We start from the raw sequence: 27,416 nt of genomic DNA, 5'->3' as shown, positions 1-27,416 counted from the left end.
TGTAGTAAAATTTCTGATGGTTTCTAATGGTACTGAGACAGGTTTTTTACAACAACAACTTGCATTTATAGAGCGTCCTTCACATGGGTTCGCTTCTTGGAGTGCTTAACAATGGCATAGATTGACACCAGGCCTGGGAGAAAGAGGTGGTGACCATTGGCACAGTCAAAAAGGAAAGTCTTCAGTGCCACTTGAAGACAGGTAACAACAACAACAACAAGATTACATTTGTATAGCGCCTTTCACGTCAAGAGGACGTCCCAAGGTGCTGGACAGAGTACAGCATTTCAGACCCAAGCTGGGGTTGGGGGGGGGGGGGTAAGGGAGGGGAGGGAAAGGTAAAGAGCGGGCAAGCTGGATGGATTGAGGCAGGGAGTTTCAGAGGTCAGGCGTAATGGCTGAAAGCACAGCTTGTACTTACCCATCTCCAAACAGCCAGGTGTCTAACAAATGCCGAAACCCATTCCCATGCTGAAGAGTGTCCAAACTAAATTGAGAATTCCACAGCGATATGGCACTTACATATGAAAATTCTGTATGTTTAGAATAGAATGCGCAGTCTCTCCCTGAAGGGATGCACCCTGTGTACCTAATTCCACATAGTATTAGGCACAGGTTGGCAAGAGCCAAGTAAGTAGTGGTACTATTGGAGTTTAACCAGCTAAACTACATAGCTTGCCATTGAGACCATTGTCTGGCAAGCTTTCCCACTGCTAGTCCAATTGGGACCCACCCTACCTTCCAGTATCCAGTTTACCCTCAGTATGCCAGGCTGGCTAGTCTGTCATCACCAGTGATTTGTATTGTAGTATAGCAGACCTGCCTGACATGAACTGGACTACCAAGATCTCCATAGAAGTTTGACTTAATACCAAAATTTAATTGTCAAACATCTCACCTTGAAGCCATCTCAACCTCATGGAGACCTTGCTTACCACCCCCAAGGAGAATAGTTACAAGTTGGTTATTTAACATGCAACTAGCACAGGTTTGAGCCCTCACTACATGGATAGCAGGGATCTGGTGAACAGCATAATTCAGCAAGAATTATGTGAGAGCATTGTTACCATCTTCCTGTCCAAAGCTCAGACACACAGCCTTACCCACTGAACAATGTTACCACTTGTTGAAGATTCAGACTCTGAGTAACAGCTGCTTACCTCAAGACCATAATAAATTTTAGGTGTCTGATTTTCCTGGTTGAATGACTTGTCTTACTCATGGTTCATGACAGCTTGAATCATACAATGGTGGCAAGTACACACAGTGGTCTAATCTTCCTTCTAATTCAACACTGCAATGAATAACCAAAATTGGCACAGAGTTTATCAGAATTAATAATAAACTATCCTTCAGTTATTGCAGACTAAGTCATACTGTACTATTCACCTTTTTAGATGTAATCAATATACATTTACAGTGATCACAGAAAACAATCAAAATCCACTGAAACGTATATTCCAATGTTTCAGTGAAGACGAGCACTACAGTGCAGTGCTGGGGGAGCGATGCATTGTCAGAGATGGAATGTTTAACCAACGTCCTGTCTACTTACTAATTAGCCATCTGTTCAAGTTAAAGATCCCATGGCATTAATTAAAAAGAGAAGAGAGTGTCCTTGCCAGCAATCCGTCAAATATAAAATAGATAATTCACTTCCTGGGTGTTTGTGGTACATTGCTTTACATAAATTGCCTGCTGCATAACCCTACAAATACACACTCATTACACTTTACTACACAACAACAACAACTTGTACTTAGATAGTTCCCTTCACATGGGTAGTGTCTGGTGCTTTGAGGCGTTTGACGTGATAAGGTACTGTATAAAACGCAATTTTTAAAAATACATTCTATCATTAACTAGTTCAGAGGCCAGAAACTGAACCTTGTTATTGAGGTTAAGCCTGTTTAAACAGACTGCCCCTCTCTTAAATACTGGTTAAAAATTCTTCTTGCTAACACTGGAAGTGATTTATTCAATCACTTTCCCTGAGACTACTTCTTATAAAATTATGAGCTGTTGTTTACTCAGTTGTTAGTTCATTGAAACTGCTGTTTATCGTGGAGTGGATGTAACCTGTCAGTTTAGACGTAATTAATGAGGATCCAGAATGGGGCTCAGAGTTTTGAATGATTGTACAATTTGTGTATTTTTAAATCCTAGGTGACCTCAAACGAAAAACATTCTCTTTTTCGACATGGAGTTACAGTTACATTGAGTGATATAGCATGGAAACAGACCATTCTGCACAATGAGTCCATGGTATTACACTCCACATAAGCCCTAACTTTCCAATTGTCTCTCTCGACTTCTCTATTCCCTTCTCCCTCATTCCCTTCTCGTCCCTCGACTTCAAACTTGTGTCAAGATCTTTAAACGTTTGTTCAAATCCCTTCACTCCTTGGCACCTCCCTACCTCTCCGACCTCCTTGACTGGCACCGGCTTCCTGCTCGTCCCTCGCACCCTCGGCCCCACCATTGGAGGTCGCGCTTTCAGTCACTACGCCCAGAAACTCTGGAATACTCTCCCACAATCCCTCCACCTTATCCCCTCTCTCCCTTTTTTCAAGTCCCACCTGAAAACCTTCCTGAAAACCTTCCTCTTCAACCGTGCTTATGGTGCCTCCCCGCCTCGGAGTCAGGCTCCACCACTGTTAAGCGCTCCAAGACACTACCCTGCGTGGAGGAGGCTATGTAAATGCAAGTTGTTGTTGTTGTGATGTGTGCATCACATTTTAAATATATTGATGCTATTTGTTTTAATGACAGCTTTCAAAGGTGAGTTCCACATTCTCACACCTTCTGCGTGAAGAAGTTCCTCCTAAATCTTCTATTGGATATAATACTAGCTGTTTTATATTTATACCCTCTAGTTTTGGACTCACCAATAAATGGGAACAGTCTATCATTGAATCCTTCCCTGATCTTAAAGACCTACATCAGATCTCCTCTGAATCATCTCAACTCCAGAGAGAAAAGCTGCAGCTAGTGCAATCTCTCTTGATAGATGTAGCCACTCATCCCTGGTAACATCCTCATAACTTTATGCTTTACTCTCTCTAATGTTATAACATCCTTCCTGTAACATGAACAGAACTGCACATAGTACTCCAAATGCGGTCTGACTAAAGTTTTATAAAATTTCTTACTTTTAATATTCTGTTCCTTTGCATATAAAGATAAGGAGTCTATTTACATTCTTTATGGCCTTTTCCACCAGTCATGGAGGTGGAGTATGGGGAGGAGAGTCAGCGGAAAAGAATGGAATAGTTGATAGTATCGAAGGCCACAGAGATTGAGAAGGATGAGGAGGCGCAGGGGCCTCAGGTCGCAGATGGAGAGCATATCGTTGGCGTCTTTGACCGGGGCAATCAACCTACTCCAGGGAACGAAACTGAGAGGCAACAGCTCACTCCACCACCTTAAAGAAGAAAGACAAACTGGAAATGAGACAATTATAGAATCATAGAAACCTACAGCAGAGAAGGAGGCCATTTGGCACATCGTACCTGTGTTAGCTCTTTGAAAGTCCAATTAGACTCACTCCCCTGCTTTCTCCCCATAGCCCTGCAAATTTGTTTCTTTTCTAGTAAATATCCAATTCCCTCTTGAAAGTTATTATTTAATTAGAACACGCAATTCATATGACCCAAATCTCCTTCTCGGGATATGGATTGGAGGAGAGGAAATCCTATCAGCAAATTTTGCTGATCTTCCTCCTCAAAACTTCCACCACAATGAGAGAGCTGAGAGACATTTTGTATGTACATCACCAGCTTGGTTGTAAAAGCAATTCTCTGATTGTAAAATTCACTACCCATACAATGTCTGCTGTGCGCAATTGGCTGCCGCGTTTCACCCATAAATAAACAGTCAATTCACTTTACACTATACTCTGTGAAGCGCTTTGAGACATCTAGAAGATGTGAAAAGCGCTATATCAAATGCTATATCATATCAAAGATTATTATTATTATTAATGTCAGCTTTCACAGTAATTAATTATAGCAGAAACAGCGACAAATATATAGCACCCTTCACACAGAGTAGCATTTCAGAGTGCTTATGCTTAGAAAAAAAATAATAATCCTTGCATGACATGTATGATTTGTGGAGTCTTGTAGCTCAGTGGTTAGAGCACTTGCCTCGCAAGCGAGAGGACCTGGGTTCGATTTCCGGACAGGGCGTAACATTGGGCAAGTTTCCTTACTCGACACATCTCTGTTTACTTAGCAGTAAGGATGGAACCCGGTTGTTAGTCAATTGGCAGATCGCTTTTCCAGGGGTAATAATTCCTTTAAAATAAATAAAAATAAGTTGGCCACTCCATCCATGAGTGTTTGTGGGATGTTGCTGTGCACAATTGGCTTCCATGTTTCACCAACAAAATATACAGTCAATTCACTTTACAGCATATTCTGTGAAGCTCTTTGAGACTTCTCAAAGATGTGACAAGGCGCTATATCAAATGCAAGGATTATTATTATTATCATTATTATTTGATATAGTGCCTTATCACGCCATTGAGATGTTTCAAACCACTTCACAAAATATACTGTAAAGTGAATAATTTACTGTAGTTTGTGGGCAAAACAGGGCAGCCAATTGCACACAGCAGTGTCCCACAATTTTTTTTGAAGGGAATATTACCCCTGGAAAGCGATCCGCCAATCGACTAACAACCGAGTTTCTGTATACTGCAAGGTAAACAGAGGCATGTGGAGTAAGGACCCTTGCCTTAGGTTTTGCCCTTAAAGATATACAACAATCTGGCTGGATTTATGTATTCGTGTGCAAATTAAATAGGGAGAAGAGAGTTAGTAATGTAATTAAATAAATAATTTCACAGCTTGGCATCAGTTCTCCATTAAAATGTTAAAGCAAACACCATTAACAAAAAAGCTAACCTATTTAAGACAGTGCTATTGTTTGCAAATCTTATTTTGTATAGTGTCTGATAGCTATTGTTTGTCGAAAAGAAAGGTTCATTCATAGCATGTTTTCTTATCACTGGTTGAAGCTACTTCAGGATTTAAGTAAAACGAGTTACTGTCCAGCCAGACTGCTCAATGTAGGATTACAATTAATCTTTTATTTGGATCCCATTTTGGCTCCGTTGTAATCAGTGATGGACGTAATAGGTGGGGTGGAGGTGTGGGGGGTGGGGGGTTCAACGGACTACCACCTCCTGATGGCCTTCAAATGTATGTATGGCACCTTTATCTCCTGCTTTGGCTCTCTTCCCGTCACTTTCAGTGCTGCCTCTCACAAAGTTGTTCGAGGCACGAGGTAATGCAGAGAGCGTGAAGAGAACCACAGCTGGAGGTGTGCGGCAGCGTGGAGAGAGACAGGAACGTGGAACATAATGACCCACCACCCTCCCACAAAATCTGGGCCCATCACTAGTTGTAATGTAAAGCTGTTAACCCTACTCAACTGATCTAGACAATAATAATAATAATAATCCTTGCATTTGAGATGTCTCAAAGCGGTTCACAGAATATACTGTAAAGTGCAGTGACTCTATATTTTATGGGTGAAACGAGGCAGCCAATTGCGCACAGCAATGCCCCACAAACAGTCGTGGATTGAGTAACCACATAATTATTCTTTTTTTTAAAATATGTTTTTTTGAAGGGAAAAGCGATCTGCCAATCGACTGACAACCGGGTTCCTATCTACTTTGTAAAACTTTGTTTAAGGGATTCAAAGTTTCCTCTTATATCAGTACTCTGGTTTCTTTTGTGTGCCTGATTGTGATGTTTCTACAGGGAATGAGCAAGATTTTTACAGGGATTGTGCAAGAGGAAAGAGACGTCACTAAGGAACTGGGAAAATAACAAGTCTGGTGGAATAGGTAGGGACTAATGCTCCCTCCAGCACTGGAGCAATGACGGAATGCAGGACCTGTCATTAAGTCTTGCTCAGGTGGAAGAACTCTTGCGTCAAAGTCAGAACATTGTCGTTCAAGCCCCATGTCAGGACTTGCAGGGAGCACTGCAATCATTGGAAATGACTTGTTAAAAATGGGGCCAAAGTTATAAACTAGTAATATTGGTTTGTGAAAGTCTACCTTGCTTTTCTACTGGACTCAATATTCCTTAGCTTGCTAGTGTTGGCAAAACTGTTGCCGTTACATGAAAAAGATAGAATATGCCCAGATAGCTCTGTTCCTTATTCCTTTCCTTTTAAATTCTGATGGAACCCTTTCGCTCAGCTTGTATGACCTATTCAAAGGAAAAGAAGAAAGTATTATGGGAATGTAACTTGTGCTGTACCCTACCTCATTAACCTCTTAATCATAATAATCCATGCATTTGATATAACAACATATCACATAGTCAAGCCATCTCAAAGCACTTTTAATACAATAAATACGGTAAGTATTCGTAGGCAAACACAGCAACCAATTTATACCTTATATGTCCCAAAAATATCCATGAAGTGAGTGGACAGCTAGACAGCTAGAGAGATTTGGAGGGAGAAAAAGAGAGTGAAAGAGACTAGAGAGAGAGAGAGACACCCACCCACACGCACGCACACAAATACACACGACACACACACAGAGTATGGTACTACCCTGGTACAGTATGGTACTACAGATGCAGTATATTTACAGATAATAAATAAAAATTCTCCCCCCAAAAAAAGTTTGGTCACTCAATCCACTAGTGTTTGTGGGGCACTGCTGTGCACAATTGGCTACCACATTTTGCCCACAATATATACAGTCAATTCACTTTACAATATATTCTGTGAAGTGCTTTGAGATGTTTCGAAGATGTGATAAGGGGCTATATCAAATGCAAAGATTATTATTATTATTATTTTGATCAGCATTGCAATCAACTTATATTTTATGTGCTGACACATTACCTGCATTTTTTCCTTATCCACAACGGGGCCGGACCCAATTAGTGCATGTAATATCCCTGTTAGGTAACGTACCCTGATGATACCAATTGAAGTTCCTAAATTTCAGATCAACTCATCACCCTTTATTGAGAAACATAATGCTAGTGTTTCCGACTCAGCGAACCTTCAGACTCTTGTTAAGAAGACAAGCCTTTAGTAACATTCCACAAGGGTTGTCTGTGCACTCTTTGAACAGGCAAACAATTGCTAAGTGCTCATAGGAGACGGGGTCTGGCAATGCAAGGGTTTTCTTTGTGTGTCTATGCACTCCTTGTTCAGCTTTAATTGAGATAATTCTAGACCATGCTGCAGGGCCATGCATGAGCGCACTGTAAAACAATCTGTAATGTATTAGCTGGAAAGCTATGTGCTGGCCGGCAATCTGTATTGTACCGTTTTGCTTTGTGGATAAATAACAGGTGAAAAACAAGATAAAAGAATAACCTTTTAAAAACGTCAACATAAAAACAAGTTTATTTTACATGCTGGCTTCCACATAGTATAATTCATAATGTGTCATATTAAAACAATGAGTAATTCAATAAACAAAGATGTGAGCCAAGCACAGAACAGAAATAATCTTCTCACTTCAGTAAGATCAGCAAGTTTTAACTCCAGAACAAAGGATTTCATTAAAGCAACTTGTTCCAAAATGCATACATTATGTCCCCTCATTTGTATCAAATCCTTTTAAATTTTAAAAAAAAGTTGGTCACTCAATCCACGACTGTTTGTGAATTGACGCTGCTGTGCGCAGTTGGCAGCCGTGTTTCGCCTACAAAATATACCGTCCATTCACTTTATAGTATGTTCTGTGAAGCGCTTTGAGACGTCTAGAAGACGTGATAAGGCACTATATCAAATGCAAGGATTATTATTATTATTTGTCAGGGGGCATTGTGGTATACACAAATATTTAACAAAAACTTAAACAAAATATATAGATTTATTTGTTGATATATATTCTAGTCTCAGACAGTATCAAACCCGTTACAGAAATGTTATTATCCCGTTACAGGACGCAACAGACCCAGCCCTTTGTGGCAGAGGGTGGACTCTTCACATTCCACTTTGGTGAAGGGTTCTGCCACCCTTTGCAGACTGCACTTACAAATGGGGTCTTATGCCCCCCTCCCTATCCCCCCTCCCCATCCCAGTGGGGAGTGTGGACAGGTTCACAGCACACAGGTTGTGCACACATGTTTTTGGGACGCTCCCTTTAAGGGAGTCGGGAATCGCCCATGTGTACACTACATGGATGTGCGCGTCCTGATAAGGCACGCTTGCCGCTATCGGATGGCGTCCCATTGTACACTGTATGCCCACATGTTTACCCAAACACATGCCCAGAAACCTCGCAAACGCAAACCCAGACACATACACTATATACCCAACCAGTTCTACCCCTGTCATTGAGTGTCCCAGCCAGGGTTCTGTTCCCCTTTTCTCCAGGGAGCAGTCACACAGATGGGCTAGTCCCGGCTCTGCCGTCATTTTACAAGATGATTTTATCTCATTCCCTGCCTTTTATGGGTGGAGGACAAACGTATATACGTTTTCAGGGCGCTCTTTGTTTATATCTCGAGCGTCCCTCTGAATATGTTTAGTGTTACATTTAAAGAAGTGAATTCCAGCCACTCATTCTTTTTTTCAACAACAACAACAACTTGGATTAATATAGCACCCTGAGATGGCATTTCAGAGCGCTTCACAGTAACGGATCGCGGGGCCGAGCCAGGGGGAGGGGGAGGAAGGTGACCAAAGGCGCGGTCGAAAAGAAAGGTCTTCAGCCATGACTTGAAAATAGGAAGAGAAAGGGTGAAGCGAAGGAAATGAGGAAGGGAGTACCAGAGCCTCAGGGCATAGTGGCTGAAGGCATGGCTGCCGAGGGTGGAGTGGAGGATTCAGGAGATGAGGAGAAGGCAACAGGTACTGTTGTGAGGAGAGAGGAGGTCAGAGAGGTAGGGGGATGCAGAGGAGTGGAGGGATTTGAAGACAAGAGTGACGATCTTGAAGTCGATCTTCTCTAAGACAGGCAGCCAGTGCAGTCTGGCAAGGACTGGGGTTATTGGGGGGTGTACACCTTAGATGGAGTAACATCCTGTGAGGCTGTATGAACCTTTCATGTCTGTTCTTGCACCAGATACTGCCAGGAAATTAAGTCAATCTGCAAGTGGGCGCAACCACAGTTGGTTCAACCCACCGATACCAAAAATTAAGGTCTGGCAGGCTAGCAGAGTGTTCCTTAACTTGTAATTTGTTGGGCAGGTTTTTTTTAGATCAACAGATAATTTGAATTGTACGTTTCTATTTGGCAAAACCTTGCAGCAAATTACAGCAGTAGCTTTAACAAGTGATATGTTTACCCTCACTGGGAGTGTACTGCTCTAAATATGCTTTCCTTTAACTAATTTTCAACAAATAGACTTCAGTTATCTTTCAAAATAAATGTATGCTTTACGTGGGAAAGAATCCAGCTCCAGATTACTCTCAATAGAGGAACTGAGTCTGAGTAAAAAAGTTCATGGTGACAATGCTCATTAGGAGAACAAGAGTGGCAATGTCATGTACAGGGTGACTTTGTCATAACGTATCTCTATAACCCTGGTATCCTGTGAACTCATAGGTACTAGAAGTGTGATATGCTTTGGATACTGACTGGTTAGCTGCAACCAACCTCTCATGTTAGAAACACAGCCAGAGCAGAATGCTGGCTGCTCTGTGCCGTAAACCACAAGTCATGTCAACAGCGACCTGACAATCCACGTGTAGGATCTGCTTGTGGGATTGTGTTGCCTGAACAGCCATTTTATTGCAGTCCTGTTATATCATGATGTCCCATATTATGGACCTGAAACACTGTTTTATAACGGTGGTCCTCTGTATAGCGACTGTGGAGATACACTAATATAGCAGCCATTTGCGCCAATGAAGTTCCGCAAACAATTATGAGATTAATGATCAATTAATCTGGCAGAGTGTTTTGGTTAGTCTGTCAGAAAAATAACTCACAAGGGAGCTCAGCCCCTCCAAAGTCCTTATGCTTATATGGCTCTCTACTACAGCTTTTGTAGATTAGAAATAGATTTATTTGGCAAAAATCAATGAAGGAAATACAGTGAAAACACTTGATCAAAATAAACACAAAACATCAACATACTGTTAACTAATACAACATTGAATTGTTTTATTTTGCATTAATGTGAACATTGATGACTGTAAGATTAGGAAATTCTTATGGCAAGGTTTGGAATGGAGGGAGGCTGGCTGTTGTTTGGCTGGTTTCTAAGGAATTCTGCCAGTGGAGAAAATGTTTCTGCCAACAAGAAAATAATGCAAGTGTTCAGAGGTCAGATGTAATCATTAATATTGACTGCCTTTACTACCAAAAGTAAGCCACTTCACCTATGCAAATAACTTTTTTCAACTCTGTACAGGTAGTAAAGAATAGAAAGTAACATTAGCTCAAAACACAAGTAAAATAAGAACATTTTAACAGACAGAACTAAAAGTTGCCAAATAGTCCATCAGTGTTCCACACAGACATGTCCGCTCCCTCCGCTCAGTGAACGCTGGCCTGCTCCATGTCCCCTGGCCTGCCCGCCCTTCACCATTGGCAGTCGGGCCTTCAGCCTTTTTGCCCCAACCCTTTGGAACACCACCCCACAGACCCTTTGTCTCGCCCCCTCCCTTGCTTCCTTCAAGGCCCATCTCAAGACTCTCCTCTTCAACTGTGCCTGAGATGAATGAACAATTTGTCTGTTTTTTTTGAGAATTTAGATTAGGTAAAAATATTTCATAGAGCATCAGGTGTCTCTTCCTCCTTCAAAACAATGTCACGGGATCTTCAAAGTCCATCTAAACCATTCGAAGAAGCAGACTGACTGGACCTTGGCTCCACTGAAGGACAACTCCTCCCCTGGTATTTCACTGGAATGTCATCCGAGATTACGAATAAGTTCTGGTTTGGAGGTTGAACGCAAAAATACAGCAACTGTGCCAGATTTCGTCTGGTAGACCTTGTGAGAAGGAGAACAGAATCAGTTGCATTTGTAATTGTATACTTATTGCTTTATGCAATATTGTCCACGTTGTATTATAATTACGTTCTTCATGAGCTTGGAACTCACTCAGACCTTGACACTCTTGAGTAAATGAATTATCCTCACTCAAGCAATAAAACTATAATCATGACATCAACAAAATTACATTTGTATAGTGCCTTTCATGTCGGGAGGACGTCCCAAGGCATGCTGAGCTGGGGGTTGGATTCCAGAAGGGGGTGGGGGGGTGAAGGTAGAAGATGACAGAAGTGGCCGTCAAAGAGGAAAGTCTTGAGACAGACTTTGAAGGAGGTGAGGGAAGAGGTGAGGCAAAGGGACTGTGGGATGGAGTTGCAGAGAGTGGAGGGGGAAACTCTGAAGACACGACCGCCAATGATGGCAGAGCGGAAGACATGAAGCAGGTCAGTGTCTCCCTAGTGGAGGGAGAGGGCAGGTTGATAGGGTTAAAAAGGTTGCAAATAGAGTGGGGCAAGACCATGACCGTGACCGTGACATGCTCCAGGAGATGGGGAGGCAGCAGAGCTAGGAGAGGATGGCGGTTTCCGCTCATGGAGTCTGGTGCGGGAGAGGACGTGAGCTGGAGAGGTTTGGGTGGTTTCCAGCTTGTGGAGGGAAGAACTGGGACAGTTGGGAAGAGCAGGAAGTTTGCCTAATCAAGCCTGGACATGATAAAACCATGCCCAGTATTTTCAGACCCTGGAGGCAGTGAAGAGGAGGGTAACAAGCATAATTTTCACTAAAGGAATGAGTCACGAACAATGATTAGACAAGTTAGAGCTCTTCAGTCTTGAAAGGAGACATTGCAGAGAGAACCTCGTATAAGTAAACAAGATTTTAAATGGGATTGATAAAGTAACTGCACAACAATACTTTTGGATGTGCAGAGACAGCAGTACAAGAGGAGACAGGTGTAATAATAATAATAATAATCCTTACATTTGATGTATCGCCTTATATCTTCAAGATGTCTCAAAGCACTTCACAGAATATACTGTAAAGTGAATTGACTGTAAAGGGTAATTTCGAGGCTGACACCAGGAAAAAAATGTCCCCACAAGTTAAATACTGACAAGAATAGGTTACTAGGAAGGACTACAGAGAACAGGATGCTAGATTTATTTAAAAATGGCTTAATCCAAGCACTCTGGGATGTTACCTTGCATGACGGGTGCTATATTACTGCAAGTTGTTGTTGTTGATGCTGTAATGGCCAATGCAGGGTGGATATTCTGGAAGGGTGAGATCACGTGATCAACAATTGGTCATCTGAATCAATTTTGTGATCTTACTGGGGATAAAGATAGATTAATATTTAATGTTATTGTTATATTCCTTTCTCCTTTAATGACAAACAAAAATCAGTTTTTTATTCAGCAAAAAATTAAACAATGTACAAGTAGAGCTTAACATCTATTCTGAAATTATATTGTATTTATATTGTAGGCACTAGCTTTGCATTGCCATTGGTGGAGAGCAGTCCATCACTGCACTGATTTATATTTCTGCTTCTATTTCTCTGTGCATGAGGCCATGCGGCTCATGGAGGCTGCATCAACTCTCAGAGCAAGGTATTCATTCGATCCCACTGCCCTACTTCATTCCCATACAAGGCATTCCATATCCAAACAACTTGGAGTGAAAAGAATTCACTGTACGCTCTGTTTTCGCTTTTTTGTGAGCATCTTATAACTATGGCCCTCTAGTCACTGACTCTCCTACTAGTGAAAATAGCTTCTCCCGATTTACCCTGTAAAAACACCTGATATTGTAATTTTGTACACAAAGGCCTCTGATCCTTTAGAATTACTGTTTGAGTCACAAGAACATTCTAAGTCACAGAATCTTAAGAAATATAAATACTTTCTATCAATTTACATTATATTAATATGAAGTTTGCAGTGAATGAAATAATTATATTTAAATATTTTGCTGAAGTCACTGTTTGAACGTAACTATGAAAACCTTGGCACCAATACCATCCCATAAAGCACAGAAGTTTAGATTTCTTATATACTAAAATCTAAACATACTTTCCTGAACTTTGTGTTTCATCTTCTGACGTGCTTTAAGATGTCTTTAAAAGTTATATACGAATGTAATCTTGTTGTTGTTGAAAAAGTGATACAGCATTATATCAAATGCAAGTTATTATTATCAAATATGACAGGAGACAAGATTCTAAGCAACCATATTATTTTAGAGGTATTTCTTAATAATAATTGTTTTCATTGGGATGACAACAACAACAAAATTACATTTGTAGAGCGCCTTTTATGTCGGGAGAACGTCCCAAGGAACTGGACAGTCAGTGTTTTGGACCCAAGGTGGAGGTTGGAATTGGGGAGGGTGGAGGGAAGGGGGGAAGGAGGGTGATTGAAAGCAAGGTTGAAAAGGAGGATCTCACCACATGACTCAGACTGCTAAAGAATCCTATTAAGAAGTATTGTTCAATCATTTCAAATTACACACTTCTTACAACTCCATAACCTTAATAATAATCCATGGCATTTGATATAGTGCCTTATCAACAACAATAAGATTCCATTTACAGAGCGCCTTTCACGTCGGGAGGACGTCCCATGTAATGGAGATGTCTCAAAGCACTTCATAGAATATATTGTAAAGTATATTGGCTGTATTTTGTGGGTGAAACACAGTAGCCAATTGTGCATAGCAGCATCCCAGTGTGGTGAATTAAGTGACCAGATTTTTTTGGAGGGAAAAACTTCTTACTATTTGTACCTTATTGTCATACTGAGAAATACAGAAAGTGAACAGCTCTGATATTAGGATGATAATTGCTACCTTGGGGCTGTGTGCATCAAAACCAAATGCACGTATATACAGAAGTTGTTTGGAATATGCAGCAGGTCAGGCAGCATTCATGGAGAGAGGAATATTAGTTAACGTTTCATCAGAACTGGGGGATGTTGAAAGGGAGCAGATTATCAGGACAAACAGAGAAGGGAGCTGGGAAAGAAAGACAACAACAACCATAACAAAATTACATTTGTATAGCGTCTTTCACATCGGTAGGACTTCCCAAGGTGCTGGACAATCAGTGTTTTGGACCTGAGCTGGGCGTCGAGATCGGGGAGGGTGGAGGGCGGGGGGGAAAGCAGGGTGATTGAAAGCACAGGAAGATCTCGAGATGGGTCTTGAAGGAGGCAAGAAAAGGACGAGGCGGAGGGACTGTGGGATTGAGTTCCAGAGGTTAGGGGCAGAGTGGCAGAAGGCCCATCTGCCAATGGTGGGGCGGTGGGCAGAGGGTGGCGGCGGATGTGAAGCCAGACTGGGAGGATAAAAACCCATTGAAGCCACGTAGGGAGCAAGCGCCACAGAAACATGTAGTGATGACGTATAGCGAGGAGATTAGGCAATGTCGCCAGGTAGGAATAGGGGGGGAATAAAGGTTATGGAGGGTTTTGAAGGGTAAGAGCCAGGATCTTGAACTGTATCCTCTGTGTGATGGGAAGCCAGTGGAGTCGGGCAAGGATGGGGATGATAGGGTCATGGAGCCTGGTGCTGCAGAGGACACGTGCTGCAGAGGTCTGGATGATCTGCAGCCTATGGAGGGTGGAGTTGGGGATGCCGACAAGCAATGAGTTTGCATAGTCTAGCCTCGATGTTACAAATGCATGTATGAGCGTTTCGGTGGCCTGTGGTGTGAGACAGTGGCGGAACTGGGCAATGTTGCGGAGATGGGGGAAGGTAGAGCGGGTCATGGCATATATTGTGGGGCAGAAAGGATAGCTGAGAGTCAAACAAGATGCTAAGGTTCCAGATTGGCGTAGTAAGGCAACGGAAAAAGGTGGGGGACAAAAGATGACTAGAGCAGAGGTGTTGATGGTCCGAGACAATAGTGGGAGATTATAGAAAGAAAAGATGTGTCTGAAACTCAGAGGATCATAGAATCATAGAATTTACAGCACAAAAGGAAGCCATTTGGCCCATTGTGTCTGTGCTGACTCTTTGAAAAGAGCTATCCAATTTAATCCCACTCCCCCACTCTCTTCCCATAGACCTGCAAACTTGTCCTCCCCAGAATGTGTGAATCGTTATAGAAGTTGGGGAGGGTGAAGACAAGGCTGAGCGAAGATGGGAGCTGTGTTTCGATAGATGCTGCCTGACCAGCTGTGTGTTCCCAGAGACTTCTGTTTTTATTTCAGATTTCCAGCATCTGCAGTATTTTGCCTTTTGCATTTATGTACAGCAGTTTAAAGAGAAGCTTGAAGCGTTTACCAACAGATCACAACAAAATGCAAATTACACAATGGCACCAATACCTCTTTAACAATAATTGATCCAGTCAAGGAATTTGGTAAAAGGAACACCGTTGTGGTTAACTGGGTGTCTAACATCACTTAGCTTAAAAGTATCAAACTATTGAAATTTTTTTACACATTGAAATACAATCTGGACTACCCTGCATTTTTGTTACATTACCCACCCAATAAATTAGGGGAAAGGGTTCAGGATGAGATTGTATGATGCAAATCAAGCACCAATTCCTTACAACACACCTTCTCATAGCAATTGGATTTTCTTGTCACTAGGCTTCCTCGTTGACTCATTCGCAGATGATACCATTTACCGAGGTAATCATTCATGCTACACTAAGCTAACTTACCTGCAAGGCTTGGTGAAGTCAAGAGGCGGCTCCAGAAGGCTGCTCTGTGTACACCACTCACAATTTTTCTATCAGCTGAATGTCAGCAAGACTGAGGCCCTCCTGATTCGCTTGCGCCAGCGCCTCAGCACCTTAGGCACTGGCAGCATCAGCATCCACGGTTGCACACTCCACCTCACCAAACCAGTCAGGAACCTGGGTGTCTTGTTTGACCCTCAACTGTCCTTTCTCCCCCATACCTATGCCATGACCAGCTCTGCCTTCTCCCACCTCCGCAACATTGCCCGGCTCCACCACTGCCTCACCCCTAGGCTGCCAAAATCCTCATACACAAATTTGTCACCTCAAGGCTCGAGTACAGAAATTCCTTGCTTGTCGGCCTTCCCAACTCTTTCCTCCACAAGCTACAGATCAACCAGAACTCTGCAGCTTGTGGTCTCTCCCACACTAGGCTCCATGACCCCATCATCCTGACCTTCGCCCGGCTCCAATGGCTCCCCATCTCTCAGAGGATAGAATTAAAAATCTTCGTCTTCACTTTCAAGGCCCTCCGGGGCATTGCCCCCTCTTAACCTCTCTGACCTGTTGACCCCCTATCAGCCTGTCCGCTCCCTCCGTTCAGCAGGCTCCAGCCTGCTCCATGTCTCCCGCCCGACCCACACTAGCAACAGCGGCCAGGCTTTCAGCTTCTCTGCCCCCACCCTTTGGAACTCAGTCCCACAGTCCCTTCGCCTGGCTAACTCCCTTGCCTCCTTCAAGGCACGACACAAGATCCTCCTTTTTGACTGTGCCCTCAGCTGCCTTCCTAGCCCATCTGCCCTCCCTCATCCCCCCCCCCCCGCCCCCTACGCTCGGGTCCTGGTCCCAGACTGTTCAGCACCTTGGGACCTCCTCCTGATATCCCAAATGTCCCAAAGGCGCTTTACAAATTAATTTAGTTGTTGTTGTCGTTGTATTAAAGATCATTTAAAGAAACACGATCCAAACTACCATTGCAATGAAAGACTGTATCACAACCCAAAAAGCATTCGAGTGTAAGTTGCTTTACTTCTGATTCATATTCATATCCCCGTGTCATCATAATAAGAAGATATCAAACATTAAGCTTTTTTAAAATACAAATTAACAGAAATGTGGACCGGTTTGGAGTTCACAAACACACAACACAACGAGGGGCACAGAAATCCAACGTGGAATTGATTTTATTTTGTGTTTTGTAGGTACTGAACAGGTACCTGGATATCACTGAATCCTCTGGTTATGGATTTCAATATCAATAAAAAAATTAATTTTTTTTTCCATTTTGAGGTTTTCTTTGCACTTTTGTTGAAGAGATTTTGTAACGTTGATGATGATGATGATGATGATGATGATGAGAAAACCAGCTCTGGTGGCCGATCGCTGCTGATGATGAAAGAAAGTCTTGAGTTTGCGGTGATTTCTATTCGCATTCCGCTCGTGCACCTCAGACTCGGGGCCAATCCCTGAGCAGCACCGCCTCGTGTGGCTCTCAGGTGAGTGCACAAAAGGTGAGGTCGGTGTGAGCTCAGCCCCACACAGGGGCTGCACCGGCTCTACACCGCATCGCAAGGCAGTCATACACAACCGGTAACCGACTTACTTTTTTTTTACCCACACACTCCCTTTGGTGCCGCTCAGAGCAGTAAAGTCGACCTTGGAAGTTCCTTGAACTTTATACGAGGTTCAGAGAGAATTCTTTCCCGACTCTCACTGCACTTCTCCCACGTCTTTTAGACCTGGGAGGCTGCTGGGCTGGGCTTGGTGCTGGGAGGCTGCTGGGCTGGGCTTGGTGCTGGGCTTGGTGCTGGGAGGCTGCTGGGCTGGGCTTGGTGCTGGGCGGCTGCTGGACTTGGTTTGGTGCTGAGGCTGTTTGGTTTGGTGTTGGTCGGCTGCTGGGCTGGGTTTAGTGCTGGGAAGCTGCTGGGCTTGGGGTTTGGTGCTGGGAGGCTGTTGGGCTTGGGTTGGTGCTGGGAGACTGCTTGGTTTGGTGCTGGGAGGCTGCTGGGCTTGGGGTTGGTGTTGGTCGGCTGCTGGGCTTGGGGTTGGTGTTGGTCGGCTGCTGGGCTTGGGGTTGGTGTTGGTCGGCTGCTGGACTTGGTTTGGTGCTGGGAGGCTGCTGGGCTTGGGTTGGGTTTGGTGCTGGGAGGCTGCTGGGCTTGGGGTTGGTGCTGGGAGGCTGCTGGGCTTGGGGTTGGTCGGCTGCTGGGCTTGGGGTTGGTGTTGGTCGGCTGCTGGACTTGGTTTGGTGCTGGGAGGCTGCTGGGCTTGGGTTGGGTTTGGTGCTGGGAGGCTGCTGGGCTTGGGGTTGGTGCTGGGAGGCTGCTGGGCTTGGGGTTGGTGCTGGGAGGCTGCTGGGCTTGGGGTTGGTGCTGGGAGGCTGCTGGGCTTGGGGCTGGTGCTGGACTTGGTTTGGTAGTTGACTCTGGGAGGAATTACAAGTTTTTTTTTAAAGTTTGAAGTGTATTTTTGTTAATCCCATCCGCGAAGTTGTGTTGGAGTTCAGTTGAGATCAGTGTTTGTTTTACTCGCATCTGATGTAAAGTGATGAACCGGAGAGTGAGTGAGTGTGTGAGTGTGTGTGTGTGTGGGGGGGGTTTGGGGGGATATTTGAACGAGTGCTTTGATTTCATAACCGAAAGTATTGCGTATCTACAAAGCGACTAAAAAGGAAACGCTGAGATTACAGACCGTCTCAGAATTGTTGGTTAAGTTGTTGCGTTGCAGAAGTTCTGAGGAATTGCCCTTCTGTGTTGTGTGCAGTTTTCCGAGACTTGGTCCCACTTTTTGCGGAGACTTGTTTCCCCGCAGAGGCTGTTGCTGTGTCTGGTTACTGCTCCCAAGAAAACTTTTCAAAAGTTTTTTAACCAAAAAAAAAACTTTTTTTTTCGCGGACCTGGTTAATCAGCTAAATGGTGTATTGCAGCTTGAGCTCGTTAACTCGTGTCACGTTTCTAAACTTAAGACTGGTCACGTTGCTGTGTATATATATATATATATGCTGTGCCTTTGTACACTGTCTTGCACATGCACTGAGTGTTGCACTTGAGTGCAGATGGTGGTAGTTCCTGAGCTGCAAATGCCTGGAGACCAGCCATTAAATCGAGGTTCTTAAATCTGGCTTCAGACGAGCAGTTTTTTGCCTTTATTCTCTGCCCCAAAAAAAAGGTACAATTCCCACACTCGAGCCATTAGTTCTTTCGTTATATTCTTGTGATGCTTTCTTTCTGTGCTGCCTTTTTTTTGGGGGACAGGTGTTTTCACCGTCTCCTGTTACCTATCTCCACTTTCCTAACGATTCCTTCTTTCGGGTGAGGTTTCGATGCGAAAAAAAAAAAAAATCACCATCGGTGACACTGTTCCAAAGCTCCTCCTGAGGCGGCGGCTTATCCCGCAATAGTGCGGGTTGTCCTCTGATCCCGACTGAGCCGCTTCCCCGTCACGTTACTCGCTCTGTTACTAAAGATTAGACTTGTGGCAGCCCAAAACCTTTTTTGTGTGCTGGGATCCCATAAAGTGCGCTAATGTAGTAGTGCAGCTCCTCGTGTGCTTCTTGTTTAGGTTTATTGCTCTTTAATAAAACCTGTGTGAGTTGCTCAAAGGTGCGACTGACGATAGACCCGGTGTGACTTACTCCAGCTTTATTATAGGGGCAATCGCTTTTGGTTGTGGTGAAACCATTTTACTTCTACTTCAGAACCAATCCGGAGAATAACTAGACTTTATGGGAATAACTAAAACTTTTCTCTGCTGGTGGGGGTGGGATGAAGATAAAAGGATGCATTCTTTCCAGGCTTCCCTAAACTGATTGCTCCTTTCTGGTTCCATCAATGGCCACATGGGCTCGATTTGGGATTAGCTAAACTTATTCTAGTAGTCCTCACATTTGATACAGTGCCTTATCACATCGTCAAAACGTCTCAATGTAAAATGACTTGAGTGTCTTGGTGAAACGCAGCAGCCACTTGCGCACAGCAGTGTCCCGCAAACCGCCATGGATTGAGCGACTCAAGTTATTCTGATGACTAGATTCCTACTTGCTGCCAGATAAACAGAAGCGTGTAGAGTAAGAAAACTTGCCGAAGGTTTCACCATAATAATAATAATAATCCTTGCATTTGATATAGCGCTTTTCACGTCGGGAGGACGTCCCAAAGCGCTTCACAGAACACACTGTAAAGTGAATTGACTGTATATTTGTGGGCGAACGCGGCAGCCAATTGCGCACAGCAATGTCCCACCAACAGTCGTAGATTGAAAATGACCAATTTATTATTGTTTTTGGTTTTGGAGGGATTATTATTAGGCTCTGTGTGGAGTAAGGAAACTTGCCCAAGGTTTCGCCCTCTGCCTGGAATTGAACTCAGGTCTCTCACTTGCAAAGCGAGTGCTCTAACCACTGAGCTACAGGACTCTTGATGGCCATGTAGACTATTTGGGAATGACTAAACGTTTCTCTGCTGGGTGGTGGTGGGATGAAATGCTCTTTTAGTTACAGAAAATAATATAATGTTTTTTTTTCAGGGTTTCACTGAAGAGAGAAGATGAATTGGGGTCAACTGCATTTTGTCCTTGGAGGTGTCAACAGGCACTCCACAGGCATTGGGAAGATCTGGCTTTCGGTCATCTTCATCTTCAGGATCATGATTCTCGTGGTGGCGGCAGAGAGTGTGTGGGGAGATGAGCAGTCGGACTTTGTGTGTAATACTCTGCAACCCGGTTGCAAGAACGTGTGCTACGATCACTACTTCCCCATGTCTCACATCAGGCTCTGGTGCCTCCAGCTGATCTTTGTCTCCACGCCTGCCCTGCTGGTCTCTTTGCACGTTGCCTACAAACAGCATGAAGAGAAGAAGGTGCTCCAGAAACGCCAGGGCTCCCTGTTGAGTAAGGATGATGCAGAGGCCCTGAAGAAACAGAAACTGCGAATTGTCGGTGCTTTCTGGTGGACCTACACTACTAGTATCTGCTTCCGGATTGCTTTTGAATGCGTCTTTACCTACATGTTGTTCTTCCTCTACGGGGGGTTTCAAATGACTCGCCTGGTTAAGTGCAGTTCCTGGCCCTGCCCCAATGTGGTGGACTGTTTCATTTCCAGGCCCACTGAGAAGACTGTATTCATCATCTTCATGGTTGTGGTGTCCGGGATCTGCATCCTGTTGAATGTGGCCGAGTTGTTTTACCTGCTGGCAAAGGCTTGCCTGAGACGCTCCAACCAGAAGCCACATCACCCCAACCACATCTTCAGGAGCAAAGAGAACCAGCAAAATGAAATGAATGAGTTCTTGTCTTCTGATGCCAAGCGCCAAGTCTCTAGCTCAGAACTGAGCAAAATTGGCTAAAGCGACCTAAAGATGTACTGAAACTTGAGTATTAATTGAATGTCTACACAATTGTACAGTACTGCCAATCAATTGCTGTCTACTAACATGGTGAATGTGAAGCAAACAAATCTGCCCCAACATTTAAAATTGTACATTATTCTACTTACACCTAATCTAGTTTTAATCCTATCAATATATGAAGACAGTAGCTAAACATGATGAACCCAGCTTCCATACATACTGCAATTCACACTACATTGTTGTGGTATTTAAGTATTTTAACACACTAAGAAATTGTGCTGGTTGTAAAACTAACTGTAATTATTTATTGATAGTTTGTGTTTAAATTGGGATGTGACTGCCAGTGGACAATCTCTATTCCTTTTTTAAAATTCCATAGACTGCATTGTTGGATCTTTAATTGCAACTGTTATTTGAAGCATTACAATGTTTTTGTTAAATCTATGTAAAAACAATACCACTTGGAACTATTGGAAGGAGGGAAAAGCTGCTTTGCCCTATGGCCACTGGGTGGTGCCATTGCTCATTTCATTTTTGTTTTTTTAACTAATAAAATTTCACGTGAAATTATTTCTCTTTAAGCAGATGTCATTGTGTATCCTAAGATTTTTAAAACCCACTTAGAAACTCATTTTTAAAACTAACTCACCTCACCGTGCATAAGTTTCCTTGTAGTGTGTAACCTTCTGTAATACTAGAGTATTGGGTATACATTTTTGAGATTGAAGGGTCAGGGTCCCCAGTATGTCAAGCTGAGGACCTAAGTTCCATTACCAGGCAGGGTGAAACATTGGGTAAGTTTGCTCACTTCACAAACCTGGTTACTGAGCAGTAAGTATGCACAGCTTTGGTTGATTAGTAAATTACTTTTCTAGGGTAATAAACCCTTCAAAAAAAATTCACTCAATCCACAACTATTTGTGGGAAACTGCTATGTGCAATTGGCTACTGCATTTCACCCACAAAATAGTCGATTCACTTTACAATGTATTCTGTGAGGTGCTTTGAGATGCCTTGATAAGGCACTATATCAGATGCAAGAATTATTATTGTTGCATGCATTGGGGATATTTGTGTTTAAACCGCATAGTTTAAGTGCTGTATGGCAAGCTTCCTTGTCCAGATAGAGCCACATGTTAAGGCTTTATTACAGGAGTTGTGACAGTAGAAGATTGTAGTTTAAGTCCAGCAATGGGCTTTATAGCAGATCAAGTTTAACATTGCAATGTGTGAAGTAGTTTACTTGAAGCAATATCAGTTTGGAGTATATTCTAAATCAGAACTGGGAGATACACATGAGAGATAAGAGATTCAAATACATATATAGTATCAAGTGAGAGACCTTGTTTGATTCCTGGCAGAGCAAAACCATGGGCAAGTTTCTTATTCCACATGCCTGATTATAATCTCAAGAAAAACACCAGTAAAAATTAGTCACTCCAATTTACAACTATGGAACACTGCTGTCCACAATTGGCTGTGGTTTCCCCACAAATATACAGTCAATTAAGTTTTCAGTGTGTTCTGTGAAGTGCTTTGAGACAGCTAGAAGATGTGAAAAGTGCTACATCAATTGCAAGGATTATTATCATTAAAATCAAATTCACAGGTTTGGGACCCATCAAAACAAATTGGATGCTGACATTTATTACAAGAGCTCTGGACTATAACAACATGCATTTACATAGCACCCCTCACTCATGGGTAGTGTCCCAGTGTGCTTGACAGTGGTGGAACATGACTGAGTCAGGGGAGGTGACCATAGGCACAGTTGAATTGGAAGGTCTTCAAGCATGATCTGAAAATGGGGAAGGAAGGGGCAAGCCTTTTACAATATAAAAGTAAGGAGGTGCATCTTGTTAGATAGAGTGCTGGTCAGATCTCATTTGAAGCCCTGTTATGCTCACTTTTGGATACTTAATCTTGGGAAAGATATACTCCAGACCTGTGAGGAAGGGATTTAGCCTCTAAAGAAAGTTTGTAGATTAGTTGTATTAAGAGGAGAGGGGGAAAGGGGATGGTTTGATTAAAATATTTGATTGAAAATGGATGTGTATTTTGATATTTAGATACTGCATTAGTGATTTATACTTCTCCCAGGTAGAGGGATTCATTAGTTTTAAAATCAGAGCTGTTAGAACTGAGGCCAGGTCACAATTCTTCAAACAGTGGTCTGTGAAGATATGGAATGCTCTTGTCACAGAAAGCTGTAACAGTTGAATTGATAGATGTTTAAATAAAACTGACAGATATTTTGATAACCTGTATAAAAGGCAGAGAATTGGGAATAAACTCAATATTTAATAAAATATTTCACAGCCAGAATGCATTGTCATTTCACAATCTGAAATCACCTCCCACAAATGACAAATTAATAAAAATAATAATCCTTTCATTTGATAGGGTGCCTTAGAAAGTCTTCCAAACTTCTAAAAGCATTTCACAGAATATATGTGGAGTCCTGTAGCTCAGTGGTTAGAGCACTCGCTTTGCAAGTGAGAGACCCGAGTTCAATTCCAGTCAGGGTGAAACCTTGGACAAGTTTCCTTATTCCACATGCCTAATAATAATCCCTCCAAAACAAAAAACAATAAATTGGTTATTTTCAATCTACGACTGTTTTTGGGACACTGCTGTGTGCTGCTGCATTTGCGCACAAATATACAGTCAATTCACTTTACAGTATATTGTGTGAAGTGCTTTGGAACATCTAGAAGATGTGAAAAGTGCTATATCAAATGCAAGGATTATTATATTGTAAAGTGAATTGGCTGTATTTTGTGGACAAAATCTGGCAGCCAATTGTGCACAGCAGTATCCCACAAACAGTCATATAAGACCTGATAAAACATTTATGTAAAAAGCAAAACCTGATTTTTAAATTTGCTCTATAAGTGTATAATTTGCTCACATAGAACTTGCAGGAGTAGTTAACTCTTGGTGAATCCAAATTGCTCACTGGGGTCTCACTACAGTATGCTAAGGTACAACTATAGTATCCATGCATTATCTACTGGCTTAAAACATTCTGTCTTCACCATTTCTTTCTAAACCAAGGATAAAACGGAGCTTGATATTTTCTACACTATTTTCTGCACATGATATTTTCTTATGTACACCAAGGTAAGATTAAAATGTTGCCCAACACTCTTAAATGTGCACTGGAAGTAGTTAGTGCTATTACAATCTGAAGTTCGAAATCAAAATGTTCACAGTAGTTTTCAAACTCCCAAACTTTTCTTACTGCATTTACCTTTAAACAGGTTTGTTATTTTATGTCTTCATAACATCACACTGATAGAGAAAATAATTAAATTGGTAACAACTCCAGTTGCATTGCCTTTCTAATACATACAAAATAAATTAAGATGAATACTTTGCACATTTTCACAGTTAGATCAGTCTCTCAGATGCTGAAATCACTTTAATAATGTCAACAAATTAAACTGACGACAACAATAAGATTACATTTGTATAGCACCTTCATGTCGGGAGGGCGTCCCAAGGTGCTGGACAGTGTACAGAATTTAAGACATTGACTAGTAGTGCTTTTTTTAATGTCCCTTTTGGTCAAGGTTCAATTTCAGCTTAAGATTTTGAAATTTACCAGACTTCCAACAAAAAACAATTTTGTGAACATTTCACTAAGCTGCTAAAATGAGTATCTTTCACCTTTGGCTCTCTATCTGTGACCAGGGCTCTCTCTGCCTCCTTGTCCTGCTGGACCTCTCCACGGCGTTCAACACAGTCAATCAAGCCATCCTCCTCCACCGCTTTTCCTCCGTCATCCACCTCAGTGGGACCGCACTCGCCTGGTTCGAGTCCTACCTCACAAACCGCCAGCAGTACACCTGCACAAATGGTTTCTCCTCCCGCTCTCACCCGGTCACCTGCGAGGTACCCCAAGGATCCATCCTTGGCCCCCTCCTCTTTCTGATCTACATGCTCCCTCTTGGGGATGTCATCCGCAGACATGGGGTACATTTCCACAAGTATGCAGATGATACCCAACTCTATTTTTCCATCTTTCTTAGCGACCCCGAGTCCCCTGATGTTTTGTCAGCCTGCCTGTCAGATCTCAGGGGCTGGACGAGCACAAATTTCCTTCAGCTGAACGTTGACAAGATGGAAGCCATACTCTGGCTCTCGTCAACGTCTAAAATCTCACAGCTCTCACCTCCTCCACCAACCCGACCTCCCCCTAAAACTCTCCGAATCCGTACGCAACCTAGGTATCAGGCTCGAACCCCAATTATCCTTCCTACCCCACATCCAGTCCCTCACCAGCACCGCTTTCTTCCACCTCCGACGCCTCGCCCGCCTCCGCCAATACCTCTCTCCGAAAGCCGCTGAAACCCTAGTACATGCCTTTGTCACCTCTTGGCTGGACTATTTAATACCCTCCTCACTGGTCTCCCATCTACCATCCATAAAATCCAGATCATTCAAAACTCTGCCGCCTGCATTCTCACCCACACCGAACTCTGCTTCCCGATCACCCCAGTCCTTGCCAGACTGCACTGGATGCCTGTCTCAGAGAGGATCGACTCAAGACCTGACCCTTGTATTCAAATCCCTCCACTCCTCTGTACCCCCCTACCTCTCTCCTCAAAACAGTACCCATTGCCTTCGTTCCTCCGGGTCTGGCCTCTCCTCGTCCCCTGAGTCCTCCACTCCACCCTCGGCGGCCGTGCCTTCAGCCACTATGCCCTGAGGCTCTGGAATTTCCTTCCTCGCTCCCTTCGCCTCGCTCCCTCTTCCTATTTTCAGGTCTCTGCTGCAGACCTTTCTCTTCGTCTGCACCTTTGGTCACCTTCCTCCCCATCACCTGGCTCGGCGCAGGGATCCGTTACTCTAAAGCGCTCTGAGACCCGTCCGGCGTGGAGGGTGCTACATAAATCCGAGTTGTTGTTGTTGGCTACTAAATAATGTGACAATGTACTTGTGACTCACAGCCATTTTACCTTCCATTTGTTTGCTCGTGTCAGCGCCTCCGCACCTCAGGCGCTGACAGCATCAGCATCCAAGGCTGCACTCTCCACCTCTCAAAGCAGTCAGGAACCTCGGGGTTCTGTTCGACCCTGAGCTGTCCTTTCTCCCTCATATCCGCGCCACAACTGGCACCGCCTTCCATCACCTCCGGAATGTCGCCAGACTACGGCACTACCTCACCCCTCACGCTGCTGAAACTCTGGTCCATGCCTTTATCACCTCAAGGCTGGACTATGGGAATTCTCTCCTCGCCGGCCTTCCCGGCACCTCCCTCCACACTGCAGGTCATTCAGAACTCTGCAGCTCGTGTACTGTCCCGCACCAGGCTTCGGGACCACATCACTCCCACCCTCACTCGCCTCCACTGGCTCCCCATCCCCCAGAGGATCGAATTCAAGATCCTCACCCTCACCTACAAGGCCATTCATGGCCTTGCTCCCTCCTACCTCTCCGTCCTACTATCCCCCTACCTACCTGCCTGTACCTTCCATTCCTCTGGCTCCGGTCTGCTCCATATCCCCCGCCCCAACCGCCCTACCATCGGTGGTCGGGCCTTCAGCCTCTCAGCCCCCAGGCTCTGGAACTCTATCCCCCAGTGCCTTCGCCGCCTCCTCCCTTCCCTCCTTCAAGGCTGGTCTCAAGACCTTTCTCTTTGACTGTGCCTTCAGCTCCCCTCTCGACTCTCTACCCACTCCTCGCTCCCTTCCCTCCCCTCAACGTGACCATTTCCCCCTGCTCGGGTCCTGACCCAACTGTACAGCGCCTTGGGACATCCTCCCGACGTGAAAGGTGCTCAATAAATGGAATCTTGCTGTTGTTGTTGTTCAGCAATGAGCAACATTGCTCTTAGTGCTGAGAGGTTTTCAGCTCAGCTTTCTGTATGAAAGGACACACAGACGGCCATTAGGAATAAACATTTAAATCCAGTTAAAGTCACAATGATAACACTGAGCACAAGATTGCTTCAAGAAACACAATGCATTTTAAAATGTGTTTGTATAACTGAAGGTGTGAGCTTTCAACAACAACGACTTGGATTTATATAGCGCCCTCCACACTGGACGGCGTCTCAGAGCGCTTTACAGTAACAGACCCCAGAATCACCCAATGGTTTCATCCATTGTTGCATTTAAAGGCATATAACAAGAAATACAATTCAAAGTTACAGCTTTCCAGTTCTTACCGATTTCTCACTTTCATGCATTAATGCACAGTATATGCACATAATGATGACATCTGACATATTAAAGCAGGCAACTCTTTAAGAGAGTAGAAGCCTATTTGCATCAGGTGTGTTTTACAAGACTGCATTTGAAGAGATATTAATTAACACTAAATGTGTAATGGAACTAGCATAAAAAGTGCACTGGAGTCCTGTCCATTTATAATAATAATAATCCTTGCAATTTGATATAGCGCTTTTCATGTCTTCTCGACGTCTCAAAGCGC

General features: G+C 43.5%; 1 protein-coding gene across 7 annotated transcripts; it reads left to right on the top strand.

The window, feature by feature from the left end:
• The first annotated feature begins 11,268 nt into the window (after nt 1-11,268).
• On the top strand, nt 11,269-21,545 carry gjb8 (gap junction protein beta 8). 7 transcript variants are annotated; one of them, XM_042334616.1, is made up of 2 exons: nt 11,269-11,285; nt 20,155-21,545. In XM_042334616.1, the coding sequence occupies exon 2, from the start codon at nt 20,175-20,177 to the stop codon at nt 20,970-20,972; it is 798 nt and encodes a 265-aa protein (XP_042190550.1). In that variant the 5' UTR covers nt 11,269-11,285; nt 20,155-20,174; the 3' UTR covers nt 20,973-21,545. The 7 variants fall into 7 exon arrangements, with proteins under 7 accessions (XP_042190550.1, XP_042190549.1, XP_042190548.1 ...); XM_042334615.1 differs by lacking the exon at nt 11,269-11,285 and adding an exon at nt 11,292-11,383; XM_042334614.1 differs by lacking the exon at nt 11,269-11,285 and adding an exon at nt 17,005-17,126.
• Nucleotides 21,546-27,416: the final 5,871 nt, after the last annotated feature.

This window comes from Callorhinchus milii, unplaced genomic scaffold, assembly GCF_018977255.1.
Source record: "Callorhinchus milii isolate IMCB2004 unplaced genomic scaffold, IMCB_Cmil_1.0 Scaffold4, whole genome shotgun sequence".
NCBI lineage: Eukaryota > Metazoa > Chordata > Chondrichthyes > Chimaeriformes > Callorhinchidae > Callorhinchus > Callorhinchus milii.
This window is presented reverse-complemented; position numbering and strand designations above follow the sequence as displayed.